The 14,948-nt window shown below is 39.8% G+C and overlaps 1 protein-coding gene across 1 annotated transcript in view; it reads left to right on the forward strand.

Annotated features, from left to right (window-relative positions):
• Window positions 1-14,948, forward strand: part of TRPC7 (transient receptor potential cation channel subfamily C member 7) — a 296,237-nt gene that overhangs the window by 189,887 nt on the left and 91,402 nt on the right. Inside the window, exon 6 of the mRNA XM_078149184.1 lies at window positions 3,601-3,817. Coding sequence (XP_078005310.1) covers window positions 3,601-3,817 — 217 coding nt within the window. The remainder of the gene's footprint in view (window positions 1-3,600; window positions 3,818-14,948) is intronic.

Genomic DNA, 14,948 nt, shown 5'->3' on the forward strand with positions numbered 1-14,948 from the left:
GTTCAAGTCACCTGTGGAAGTGAAGCATGGGAGTGCAAGTGGTGGTGGCTATGGTAAGAGGTGAAGAATACTGCTTGTGGTTCTGGGCACTTCATTTTACAAGGAAGGTTGACAATCTGGAGCTGGTCTAGAAAACACTCTGGCACCTCAAAACTATGCCATCTAAGGACAAATTGAATCAAATCAACTAGCGGTGTTTAGCTTGGAGAAGACTTAGGGGAAATGTGGTAGGTGTATTCGAATATTTGAACGATTAATCCCACTTGACATTCTTGGCCCTAAACAACAAAACAAGAACCAACGGATAGAAGTGAGAGGGGGGTAGATATGGGCTTAATAGAATAATAACTATTACTATTGTTATATAGAGTTTTTAAGACATACTATGACTTCATAACACTGTGAGTAAACAATGATGATAGTATTATTGCCCTTTCATAGATGAAAAAGCTGATGATTAGATAACTAAGGTTTATGATCCAGTATTCAAACTCAGGTCTTATTTCAAACCTATTGCTCTACCCAATAGTCCACATTTCCCTCCCCCATCCTATCCTTATTATGAAGAACTTCTAAATGATTAATGCTGTCCAACAGTAGACTAGACTGACTGCCTCAAGAAAGAGTGAGATCCCCTTGGGAGCATAGAATGATATATTTAGAGCTGGAAGAGACCATAAGGGTCATTAAGTTCAGTTTTCTTTTCTTTATGAAGAGACTTGGGTGCAGTGTAAGGGACTTGCCTAAAGTCAAAGAGTTATTAAACATCAGAGATGAGATTTGCCTTTAGAGTTAGTGCCTTTTTCAATAATTTTTACCATGATTCTCAAGATTTTTTTTGTACTCAATTTCTATGTAAATATGCAAATGTTTCATCTACCCTAGCACTTGGCATAATGTTCAACAAGCAATAAACAATAAATGTTAATTATGTCATCTTGTGTAAATAATGGCAACATTTATATTTAAAACATTTTGAATTGCTCATATCTGTTTACTGGCTAAAATACTCTCAATTCCTCATTTAAGTGAATTATCAAATTGAGATTCCTTTCCTGAGTGCCTCGTGTAGCTAGGGTAGCTAGGTAGCTCAGTGGATAGAATGCTGGCTCTACAGTTAGGAAGATTTATCTTCATGAATTCAAATCTGGCTTCAAACTCTTACTAACTGTGTGACCCTGGCAAGTTATTTAACTCTGTTTGCCTTGGTTTCCTTATCTGTAAAATGAGCTGGAAAAGTAAATGGCAAACCACTCCAGTATCTTTGCTAAGAAAACTCCAAGTGGGGTGATAAAGAGTCAGATACAACTGAAATGACTGAACAAAAATAACATGTAAATGTTAATTTTTTTAATAAGAAATTGGTAAATATTAACCTATTTAGCTGGTATTTCTGAAGTTATCCTGGCCTCAGACCACAAGGCAAGAGGACTTAACTGAATTTCTCCCAGAATCACACCTACCCTGCATGTCTTTGTAGAGAATTGTTTTAGATCTTCTGTAGACAAGACCTGAAATGCAGGTAAAATTGAAATATGACAATGAACACATTTTTTCCCTACTTTGGGTACTTCCTTAGGTTAGTGCCACAGCGTTCTAATTACAATCAATCATGTTATAGTAATAGCTACAGTAATTAAAGTAGATAATTACCATACTGAAGCATATTATTATAGCATTTATCAACCCATCTGTTTTATAAATGTTATATTGGACATACTCTTAGAAGAATTTTACTAAAGAAACACCTATTATTTATCCATTTCTGAACTAATAATCTGTCACCCATGGTATATGTTCTACTAGTGAAATTAAATGTCTGAATGAACCAATCAATAACCATTCATTAGACATATACTATATGTCAGCCCCTGTCCTAGAGGCTGAGGATACACAGTGAAAAATTAAATAGTCTCATTCCTCAATAAGCATGTCTACTGGGAGGCGGGCGGGGGGTGGAGAGAGAGAGAGAGAGAGAGAGAGAGAGAGAGAGAGAGAGAGAAGAGGAGGAGGAGATGCAAAATATTTAGAAGGTAATTTGAGAGGGGAGAAACTAGCAACTGGGAAAACAGGAAAGGCCTTTTATGGGTAGTGATACCAGCTGAGCTTTGAAGGAAGCCAGGAATTATAATAGGTGTGGAGAGAGAAATGGAATGTTGGAGGAATGGCAAGGAGGCCAACGGGGCTGGACCATAGAGTCATGAAGTGGAGTAATCTATTATGATACTAGAAAGGCAGTTTGAAGCCAGGGTGTGAAGTCTATAAAGGCCAGAAAGAAACTTGTAGAAGAATGAATAAATGAGATAAACTTAGTGTGTATGTATTTCAAGTAAACTTCAATTAATTTATCAAGGAGTGTTTATTAAGCACTTACAATGGACTTCCAGCTATGCTTCGGAAATACTTTCCTACTTGGTCTAGTTCTTTCTCATCTGCTCACCCAAATGAAAGACATAGAATAAGAGCTTTACAATGTGGCTCCAGCATACCCTTCTAGGTTGATTTGTTCCCCTTCACTCATTTTGTGTTCCAGCCAAAAGTGCCTACTTCCTGTTCCTGAACTTGACATTCCCAAGAGACTAGTACATACTAGTAAGCACTTAAGTGCTTTTTGGACTGGATTAGATTGGAACTGGGCCTCATTGGGAAAGAATTGTCAGGAAACCCAAATGAAGTGAGGTCATTTAACATATCTATTAATAAGGATTCATCATACTCATAGCCAGCAAAGTATTTTGTTATTGTTCAGTCATTTTTCAGTCCTGTCTTACTTTTCATGACCCCATTTGGGGTTTTCTTGGCAAAGATACTGGAGTGGCTTGCCATATTATTTAAGCTAATAAGTCATGTCAAAACTCAGTAGCTGCAACTAGTGCAGGGCAATCAGGAATTTACTCCAAAATGACAAAATTTAGGAGTGGTTAGCAATATTTGAGCTCCATCAACAGGTAGAAATAACTAGACTTTGAACTTAGTAAGAATAATTAAAACAATTAGAAAACTATCACACGGAATACTTTCTCTATCCCCAAACTGTCTGTATCCCCAGATAAACTCCTGATCAGGCCCTGACCTACTCCATCTCAACAGTAGCCTCAAGGTGGCCTGGGCTCTCTATCTCTCATGCCCACCCTACCCCTGGGGATTGTCTCAGACTCTGTTCCCAAATGGAACCTTGAGTCTCAATATTGAAGATCTCAAATCCCAATCTCTTTCCCAGGTTCATGACTTTGTCAATTCTATCAAGTCTGCTGTCATAAGAGGATTATGAAAATTTAGGTCCATGGAATTGAATGAAGCAATGTTATTGCTAACAAGCACATAGAAGTGATTGGAAAGTGTATTTAAAAACCCTTTCCCTCAATGATCCCATAAAGCCTTCAGAAATAGAAAAGGATCAGGCCTGTCAAAAATATGTCATCCTATTACCTGGAAATGAGCATGGGAAGATGTCATGGGATATATTTTCAGTCTGTAGCTTTTAATACACTGTCCAAATTGGAGTATCCTCTGATTGATCTTTTTGTGCAAGAAAAGAAGTGCCAGAGGGAAAGGGAGCCCCCAAGCTAATTATCTGTTTTGTTCATATTTTATTTCCAGTTAGGACGGACCCTGAGGAGCCCTTTCATGAAGTTTGTGGCCCATGCGGTATCTTTCACAATCTTCCTGGGATTGTTAGTTTTGAATGCATCAGACCGGTTTGAAGGCGTTAAAAACCTCCCTAATGAGACCAACACGGATTATCCTAAACAGATCTTTAGAGTAAAAACCACCCAGTTCTCATGGACAGAAATGCTTATCATGAAGTGGGTTTTAGGTAAGAAAGCAACTCCATCTTCTGTTCTATCCTCTACTCTTGGACATAACTACTTTGCCAGGGGGCATTCTTCCACTAGACTAAAGGAAAAGGCAGGAAGGCAGCTTTCCCTCTTTCCTTGGAAGAGAGTTTAGAACATGAATATCCTAAACAAGAATATTAAAAATAACAGCAGATATAGATGCACACAACATGCATACATGTATACATGTGTGTATGTATATATTTCCAAGTCTCCAGACCATTAATAGAGCCATCAGAAATAAATGACATAAGAATTTATTAATGTCAAGTGCCTGCCTTTAAGTAACTTACAACTTTTTTGGAAAGATAAAGATGACCTATTTGAAGCCATTATTAGACAGAATAATGCAGCATGCAATTATACGCTAAGTGTATAAATTATACACTAAAATGTATTAAATTGTACGCTAAGTGCTAAACTTTGTGACAGAGACTGATCGTGGCAAGAAGATATTCCTGGGGCCAATTAACAAAATCACAATGCCTGTGTAAAAATCAATAACATCTCCAGGTAATGTATGGCTTATGTCAAAGATGACTGATGTCAAAGCAAGTGGTCCAAGAGCACATCTGAGAGACGGTTCACTGAATGATGGAGTATCTGGGGAAGTGGGAGTGGAATCAGGGCTAAACAGAGGGCAGCATCTGAATAGGTTTAGAGAGTTGAGAGGTTACTTCAGGCAGATTGAGAGCCATTAAGAGAGACAGCATGCTCTATCACAAGGAATACTTTCTCTGTCCCCAAACTGTCTGTTCGTATTTCAAACTCAAAAAGAAATGGGCACCATTAATCCATACATAAGGATTCCTGTGGGCCATACATTGACTTAGTTTTGAAATGTGTTATCTATTTTTTTGTGTTTTCATTATTTTATTAAATATTTCCCAATTATATTTTAATGGTTCAGTCACACTAGGGAGTGTTGTGGGCTATGTGTTTACCACCTCTTCTCTGCTAGCTAGGACACTGGATTTGGGATCAGTAGGGCTTGGGTTCAAATCAGGCCTCAGATACTTACTAGCTGTGTAACCCTTGGCAAATCAATTATGTTCTCTGTGTTTGTCTCCTCATTTGTGAAATGAAGGATTGGAATTGAAAGTGCCCTCCACATCTAAGTCTATGATTCTACATGAAGCAGGAAAGATTGTAGGTTTTAGAGCTCAGAAGCCATTTATGTCAATTACCCCATTTTACATGTGAGGAAACTGAGACCCAGAGAAGTTAAAATTAATCACTGGATTTCAGCATATATCTTCTTGACTACAAATCCAGTGCTCATTCCACTATAACATATGCACCTGGCCAATTTTAGGGAAGAAAGAACACTCTGATGTGCCTGGAGGGGTGACCCTGGGTATAGGAATAGAGAAGTTGTGGCAAAGTGAATGGAGTTCTGGGGTTGGAGTAAAGAAGACATGGGTTCACATCCTGCCTCTGAGGAGACCAGATGTCCATCTCTAGTATCCTGATTTCCTTGCTGATGTCTGGAGACTGAAGATATCTGAAGATAGCACTATTCTAGTTTATTTGGTTTTCCCAATTACTGAAGTTATTTATAATTGGCAGTCCCTAATAGTAACAGATATAACCTGTGACCCAGTGGGCATAACTTTCTGTACTTACACATATCAGGTTTGACTTTGGGAACAGCCCTCCCCTATGCCTAAGCATGTCCTTGTGGTTTGTTTTGCTCACACTCAGAGTTTCTTCTGGAGCCCTTAGTTCAAATATAGTTCATGTCTATGTCACCACAGATGTTCCCAGTGTCTATGTAAGTATAACAAAGTGTTGAGACTAAATACAGGACGGCATTGATTTCACTCCACAGTATAAAATATGCCTACACACAGATAGATAGATAGATAGATAGATAGATAGATAGATAGATAGATAGATGGATAGATGATAGATAGATAGAGATAGATGGTGTGCATGTATACAACATATATATGTACATATATGTGTATACATATATGTATATGTATACATATAAATGTGTGTATACATGCATATATGTATATATGTAATCCTTCTTAAAGTAGCTTATTAATACTACTCCCCATAGGGTCCTATACCTAAGACTTATGGCAGCACCCTTTGGTTCAAACTCTCCTTTGAAAGGAAAATGAACTTGGAGTTGCTTAGGGAGATAAATCCCTGACATCCGAGCGAATCCTATTTTGACCCCAAATCTGCCTCCAATCTTCTGACACTACCCTGTCCAAATAACCCACACTCATAACTGATAGCCAAGTCCAGTTCCCCATATTGCAACCTACTCTCTTGTTGCTCTTACAACTCCAGGGACTGCACAAATGATCTTCATCCCCCGCCCCCACCAAAGGTTAGTGTTGCCTAGGAGCTCCTCCTTTTCTCATTAGAAGATTAATTTCCATAACCCTGGTCCGTGGAGTTTCAATGAAGGCACCCTGAAGCAGGTGCTTCTTCGCAGGGCTACCTTCTGGGAACCCTTTCTCTCCACAAGACTGGCACTGCATCATGGCACAGCACAGAAAGCACTGAACTTTTGAGCCAGAAAACTTTGTTCACATCCCTGCTTGGCCACTTAAAAACAGTCTTTGTGAACTTAGGCAAAGAAAACGTTGTTCACATCCCTGCTTGGCCACTTAAAAACAGTCTTTGTGAACTTAGGCAAAGAAAACGTTGTTCACATCCCTGCTTGGCCACTTAAAAACAGTCTTTGTGAACTTAGGCAAATCACTTAACACCTCTGGCCCTCAATTTTCTCATCTGTAAAATGAAAGTGATAGACTAAGGATATTGGAGCTCTTTACCAGCTCAAGATCTATGATCCTTTTGTAAAATGCTGCATCCCATAATTTGTAGCTGAGGTCACTGAAGAGGCAATCCTGAGGGGAGCCCAGCCTTTCTAAGGCTACCTGACAGAAAGCACATGTGATTGTTACACAACTCTACCTCTACCTCTGCCTCTAGAAGATGAAGTCTGGGCATGCAGAGTCTAGGGATTCCAGGTCTGAGTCAGGAACTACCCAAGTTCACATCTGATGCTATGGGCAAGTCACTTAAACTGTCCCAGGCTCAATTTCCCCATCTGTAAAATGAAGATAATCCCTGTAGTACCTGCTTCCTAGTCTTTCTATGAGGTTTTAATGAGATATCAGACATAAAGTGCTTCTCAAACCTTAAATTTATATATGAATGCATGAAAAAGGATTTATTGAGCATTTACTATGTACCACAAATACAGATACAATACAGATACAAATAGAAAAGTCAGACAGTCTCTATTCTCAAGTAGTTCATATTCTAATTAGGAAAGACAACACATACAAGATCCAATGGTTCTTGGGTTCAGTGACAGGGCAGAGGTCAAGGTCTATGGGCCTTCTCATTCCTGGAGGGATTATAGTACATGATTCCCTGCTCAATGAGCAGTCATGTCTATGCCAAATCAAGGGACTGCATGAAGAGATAGAGTCCTCTAGCCAGAAGAGAAAGTCTTCCCAGAAAGGGAAAGAAGGTATGAGCAGAAGGGGAGCAGAAGGGGAGCTTTTGTTGGGAACATTATTGGGGCAGACTGGGGTGGCAAGAAAGTCTCCTTGTGGCCTGTTCCTCTCAGCCCTCCAGTGGTGTATTGATCCACAACCTATGAAAAGTCAGAGGCAGAAATATCAGCTCTGCAATTTACTACCTGAAAAAACTTAGGAAATCAAGTTTATTCTTTGAACCTCAGTTTCCACATTGATTCTACCACTCCTCCACACCAGTACCAGTAGGTTATGATATGAATATCAATTATTACTATTATAGTATGGAGAAATTTACAACATTGACTTGATCAAAATAATGCTACTTCAAAGAAAAGTAACACCTCACTAAGGTAAAGTGAGAGGGAATTATTATCCTGAATCATGTCTCTGTAATCCCTGGATTAGTAGAGCAGCCGAGTTGAAACAGAGAAGGTAAACTAAGAGAATTGGGAAACAAGTTTGGATGGGATCAGTGAGATCAGATTATGGAGGACCTTAAACAGCAGTCAGGAGAATATCAACCTATAGACAAGGGAAGTCAGGAAGAGGATGGTTGGCTCTTGAAAAAGAAAGATTTGTGAGAGTGGGCATATCATTATCTCAGTTGTCTTTCTATCCTAATCCAACTTTTCATAAAGAAACTGCCTACTCCGCTTCTCCTGGATGAATGCCCGTGGCACCTTGAAGGGCACATTCATTCATCTACTGTTGGGCTTCATTGGTACCTGCTGGAGTTCTTTAATTATTACAGCTAAGACTGCTAGGGAAAGAGATTATGGGAATTGAGCAGCATGTGTAAAGCCCTCTAAAAATGGACCATCCTCAGACCAAAGAAGCTTTTCTCTCTGAAGGGGCTCTTACTTGCTTGCCTGTCACTGTGCTCTTGGAACACAAATGGGTGATGGTCTAAAGTAAGCCAGAAATATGCCGGTCTCCAGCCACTAGAAAAATTGGTCTGAACAAAATAAGTATCTAGGTTACTGACCTGTATTTTGAAGAATATTAGATTTGCATTTTTAAAAATTGCATCCCCTACTCCCTTACAGAGAAATGTATTATTTTTGTTGTTCAGTCATTTCAGTACTGTCTGACTTTTCATGACCCCATTTGGTGTTTTCTTGCTAAAGATACTGGCATGGTTTGCCATTTCCCTCTCCATCACATTTTACAGATGAGGAAAAGGAGGAAAACAGGGTTGAGTGACTGTCCCAGAGTCACACAGCTTAATGAGTGTCTGAGGCCAGATCTGAACTCAGGAAAGTGAGTCTTCTTGACTCCAGGCCCAGCAATCTGCACTATGCCATCTAGCAGCCCTAAAATATATTATAGCTTTATACTAAGGACATATACTTTTTAATGAAAATAAAAACTATATCAGCCTTCTTTTTGGAATGACTGAATAAAACATATATCAATTTGGGAAAAAAGAACACAAATGTGATATATTAGGATGAAGTTCATTTGTATTTCTGCTGTTACAGAACAGTGAACTTTCTCACTCCTTAAAGTTATCACTAGCAATGGGGTGTTATTCCAGGGTACCAACATCTGGAGGTTGGCTGTCTTCTATTCTCTCCTTTGATAATTTCATTCACTCCCATGGGTTTAACCTCCATCACTTCCATGAAGATAATTCCTAATTTGTGGCTCCAGGACCTTCTGATCTCTAGATTTACACTGACAATGGCCTACAATACCTTTCCACTGGAATGCTCCACCAGTACCTCTATGGAGATACATCTAAAACTGAACCTACAACCTTTGCCCCTTAATCTTTTTTACATGACATCACTTTTTTTGCCTGTACTACTACCATTTACCCAGTTTCCCATTTCCATTTTCACAGTTTCGGGAGTTAGCTTCAATTCTTCTTGCTTCATCTCATCCTCATCATATGGCCAATCAGTTGCCAAGGACTGCTGGTGACAGTGCCATGATAGATCTAACATTCATGCTTTCCTTTCCATTTCTAGTACAGGCCCTTATCTCCACTTGCCTAAATACTGTAAGAATCAACCTGGTCATTTCTCTTTCAGCCTCTTCCTATTACAATTTGTCCTTCATACTCCTGAGACAATTCTTTCTTTGGACATAGGAACAGGGATGGGTAGCTAGGTGGTACACTGGACAGAGGACTAGGACTGGACCTTGGAGTCAGAAGACACATCTTCCTGAGTTCAAAAAAAGCCCAGCACATTTGTAAACAGAAATTTTATAAAACAATAGAATTTTCTAGGATCCAAGAAATATTGCCACCTCTTAGAAATTATTTTCTCCAGCAAAATAATCTGGGCTGAGGGTCAAAATCCCAAGTTAGTTCTAGTCATTATGGGAAGTGGCTAGAATCTCACACAGCCACAAATTGGGCATGGATCCCTCTCATTCAAGGTAGAGACAAGGCTATTTGAGACCCTTAGCCTATAAGAAGAACCCGATTGCCTCTTCTAAGCCTGGCAGAGTATCCAAAGGAGTAGACACTAGCTCCCTTTTCAGCAGTTTTTCCTTCCCCTGCACCATAGTAAACTGGAATTCCTTCCTACACATTCTACTGAATATATGCAGACCACCGACTCATTTGGGTTTTTTAAAGTTGACACCTCATCTATCTGATCCATAATTCTCCAGGAGGTCATAGGATCTCTTACCCTGTGAACCCACTTGAAGGCTCAATGTCCCTAGACTAATCTACAGGAATAACTCCAGAACTGTACTAATTTGTTGTTTGCCTGAATATCTTCTTGACTTTCTTGAACCTTGGGATTTCTAGATTTTTTTTTTCTTCAAGTAGCAAGGGGAACATTCTCTCCAGTTTTCCTATCTTTAAAGGAAGCATTCTTAAAATTTCTTGTATTGTGGTTGCCTTTTGCAGACTGGTAAAGTATATGGACCCTTTCTTAGAAAAAAAATTAAATTAAATACCTAAAATAGAATCATAGGATTATGAAAGAAACCTATTATATTAAAATGTAGTTATAAAAAATTTTAAACATATTCACAGAATCTAAGTTAAGAACCTCTGCTCTAAAGTAAACGAGACTCCTCTCTCCTCTCTTCTCTCTCTCATGCCACTCCCCTCTCTCCCACTCTCTTTCTCCCTCTCTCATTGTGTCCTTTGGAAACATTTCTTTGCAGCTCCATTGCCAAACTCACCAGGATTGCATCATCTGTGTCATGGAAAACAATTTTTAAGAGTGCAAAACTGACCATCAAGACTTCCCCCTTTCTCATAGATGAAGAAACTGAGGCCCAGAGAAGTGAAATTAGTTGTCCAAGACATCTTAAGTGCTACTAGGCAACTGTGTGCTGACAGAGGAGCTCAGTTTCCTTATCTATAAAGAGAAGGTATTGAACTAGTTGAACTAAGATTGGTATGGGAAGTCACAAAGTCCCAGAAGTCATCTCATCTAATTTGTACCCAAATAAGCACCTTTCCTAAAACATACCCCACCCATGGTTGTCCACCTTTTTACCTGAAACTTTGAAGCCTTTTGTACATCCTCAGGCAGCCCATTCCACTTTTGGACAGCTCCCATCACTGGAAAGTTTTTACTTGTTTCAAAATTTTCTTACCTCATATTTAAATGTCTTCATGCAGAGGCTGGGCAAACAGATTTTGTCAGGCAAGTCATAGAGGGGATTTTTGTTTATATGTAGTGTGACTGGATTGTGACAACCTCTGGTCCCTCCTGGCTCTGAGACAATGATCCCTCCCACTTCTAATACTATATGATACTGTCAATATATAGAAAGTAGCCTGGCTTAGTAGAAAAAGCACTGGACCAGGAAATGGGAAACCTAGATTCTAGTCTATGCTTTGCCCCTTACTCACTTTAAAGTTTGTAATCTGCTTTCAGGACAAATGAATGAAATAGAAAAATATAATACAGACCAGTTAATCAAGCATTCGATTGTATGGTTCAAATAATAGCAGAATGAGCTTTGGAACAAAGAGTCAGAAGACTTGGCCCTGACACCTACTAACTCACCATGTGACTTTGGGATTATTATTTCCCACTCCATCTCTCCAGCTACAAAATAAAGGTTAGGCTAAGTGATTTCTAAGGTCTCTTCCACAGCTTGAAAATTCTGTGGTTTTGGGAAAATCTAATACCTCATGAAGATTATTGCACCTACACCATGCTTGTCAATGGCCACATCTGCTTTCTACTTTTTTTTTTAAATTTTGGAGGCAATGGGGGTTAAGTGACTTGCCCAGGGTCACACAGCTGGTAAGAGTCTGAGGTCGGATTTGAATCAGGTCCTCCTGATTCCAGGGCTGGTGCTCTATCAACTGTGTCACCTAGCTGCCCCTATGCCCACATCTGCTAAGGCATTAAACACCATGGTGTTTAACCCTTCTATAAATGAGGGGTTTTTGCACAAAAGCAAACTTTTACATGTTCATAATAATCACTGATACAACCAATGTTCTCATAAATAAGTGGCATTGATTGCAAAATGACATTTATAAAATGCATGACACTTTGTTCACATCTAAATTGACCCTCACAGTATGACTGTGGAGCAAGGTACTGGAGCAGTTATGATCTCCATTTTATAGGTGAGGAACTTGAGGCTTGAAGATGCTAAATGGCTTGTCCATGGTCATATTAAAGTCAGAGGGAAAATTTCAACCCAGATCTAACTCTCAGTTCAGCGCCCTATCCACTACACAAAGCTGCCTCAGGAGAAGGGCTGAATGGCTCAATGACACCCATTCTTGATACTGAGGTAAAAAAAGAGCTCAAAGCAAACCAACTTCAGGTGTTTGGCACAGGAATATCACCTTCCAAAGCTAGATTGGAAGTAGAAAGAATGCAAGTTCTCTGAGGCCAGGGACTATATCACTGCTGCTGCTGTTTGTCCTTCATTCTCGAAGAGGACCATGACATCATGACATCAGTGATGCCTTGGCATGCAAGTGAATTGGATTTTAAGTAAGGGAGATCTGCATAGAAAGACTAGGGATTGGATCTTTGATTTTCTTAGCATCAGGAGTTCCCCATAAGGAACCTCCTCCACCACTGCAGGACAGCACCACTTCTGAAACAGAAAGACCTGCCTAGAACACTCAGGTTAAGTGTTTGCACAGGATCTCATCACCCATGTGTGTCAGAGGTGGCTCACAGCAGAATCTTACTCAGTGCCTGTTGGTAGATGGAGAAGTACATGGGTGGCTATATACGCCTTTTGTGAAAGCCCCAGAATCTTGGGAAATATTTGCATTCACCTGACAATCCATCCATCCACTTAGCTTGTTTGATTCCCAGAGTCTCCTGCCCTGTAGCCTGTATTATAGACAGAAGGTTGGAGGTGGTTCCATTAGCTTTTAATGAAACTCATTAATTTGGCATGTCTGCTGTGGACAAAGCCCTAAGTGCAATGTGTGGGAACACTGCTCCTCTGGAAGCCTTTCAGTGGTTGGACTGCAGATACTCTTTTGTATCGCATTTTAGTTGGTCACCCATGAAAATGATTTTTTCCCTCTATAGAGAAACCTTAAAATATTTCCTTAAATGGATATCCAAGTGCTGAAAATTTGACACAACAAGAAAACAGAAAAACCTAGCAGGGTGATTTGGGGTGGGGGGTGGAGTTTCTCTAGCTTGAGTCTGTGATGTTATTTGAATGGGGAATTCTACGGGAGGATCCCTTTCTCAATCTGGATCAGCAGCTGGTCTACAATTTGTTGCCTTAGAGATTTTGCCTGGGGAACTGAGAAGTTGAGTGACAGCCAGAATTTTTCAGAAGCTGACTTGGAACCCAGGTGTCCTTGGTTCTATTCTACCCATTATATCCCCTTTCCCTATACTGCCTCACTTGAGCTTAATGCTATGTAATCAATCAATAAACATTTATTAGGTACCTCCTGTGTACCTGGCCCTGTGCTAAGCACTGTGCTTCAGCAAGGGCACTGATGGGCAGTCAGGAGGTCTCAGTTTGGTCCTGGTTCTTCCACCAAGTAGTAAATCACCTGATTCAATTCAATTCAGTTCAGTTCAGTTCAATTCAGTTGGTGCTATGTTCAATTCAGTAGCTGCCACTGTGATAGATGTTAGACACATTTTACCTCTCTGGGATTATTTGACCTCCAAGAAAAGAGAAGCTTGGACCAGATGGTCTCTAAGGTGCTTTCCAGCTCTAACATGTCTAGTAGGAATACCAACCATAACTGTAAAGTGTAATTAATTGAAAACTTCAAGTGTAAGGCATAAAGGTTACTATCACTGTGTTTTCATTAGTATTATTATGAAGCAGTAAGAAGTGGCAGATGCTGAAATTGATGGCTTGGGGCTTTCACTGCAGAGCTCATTGTTTCATTTGGCTGGGGGAAAGGAGAAGGAGGAGGATTAATCCAAACTGTAAAGCCTTAGCTGTGCCTGTGTCTCCTTCACCCAGAACAGTGTCATCAGAGCCATTTAAAGCTTCTCTGCAATCTGCTGCGAGCAGCTCTTTAGAAACACAGAACGTGATCTGCTTTCCAGACAATCAGCTTTATCCCCAGTGTGTCTTGTTCTTTTGCTAAAGCTGAATGCTCATCCTCCCAATCTTTCCCCTCCATCCTGGAGCAAAGGCAGGCAGGGAAGAGATGCCATAGAAACATTTCCATAAAGAGAATCCTAGACAGAACTGTGGAGTTGGAGGGAAGCAGAGCCAGGCATGGAGACAGAATAAAGAGAAAAATGAGAACGGAGCCCTGTAAATTATATGTTAGAAGCCTGAGACATCAAAGATTGAGATACATTTAATTTTTTAAAACCTTACTATAAAGCTAGAGAGCTGGCCTCTGAGTCAGGAAGACCTCAGGTCCCACCTCTACAATATCTTGGCTGTGTGACCCTGGGCAAGTTATTTAACATATTTTCCCACCCTGCTGACCTCTTGGATTTCATAATCTCTAGAAACTCATCATTCTTCGAAATGAAATCAGCCTTGAAACTCAAACCTCAGATTATTTCCCACCGTAGCAGCAGGACTTCATCATATTCCCCTTGCTGCATACTCCACACTCACCTCTACTCCACCACTTTTCAGTTTATTTTTATAAACTGTCTGCCTCTATTAGATTGTGAGCTCCTTGAGGGCAGGGGCTGGCATACCTTTCTTTGTATCTAGAACACTTAGCACAATGTCTAATATGTGCATAGTAGGTGTTTAATAATTGACAACTTCTAAGTGGTGGCAACTTTTCTGGGATCCAATCAATCAATCAGTAAACATTTATTAAGTATCTGCTGTGTGCCACACAATGCTGAACACTGGGATACAAAAAGAGGCACAAAGCAGACCTTGCCCTCAAGAAGCTCACAATTAATGGAGAAGAACTTGCAATCCAAGATCTAGACTGGTGACTTGTCTGCATTAGCAGAGGAGGGTCCTTCCCTTGGAGTTCTTTATACCAGTAAAATCATAGGTCTGGTCAAAAAAAAGTTTATAAAAATGAAAGACAGTATTTTATTTGGGAGATCAATCACTTCTGTTGAAGATTAAGTCAGAAACTACCCCATATTCAAACAAACAATAAATAATTTAAAATATTATATTCAGTGCTTTATGTACTTACTATATGCCAAGATATCCTAATGTGGATCAG

Source organism: Phascolarctos cinereus, unplaced genomic scaffold (assembly GCF_003287225.1).
Source record: "Phascolarctos cinereus isolate Bilbo 61053 unplaced genomic scaffold, phaCin_HiC Scaffold_2;HRSCAF=192, whole genome shotgun sequence".
Taxonomy (NCBI): Eukaryota; Metazoa; Chordata; class Mammalia; order Diprotodontia; family Phascolarctidae; genus Phascolarctos; species Phascolarctos cinereus.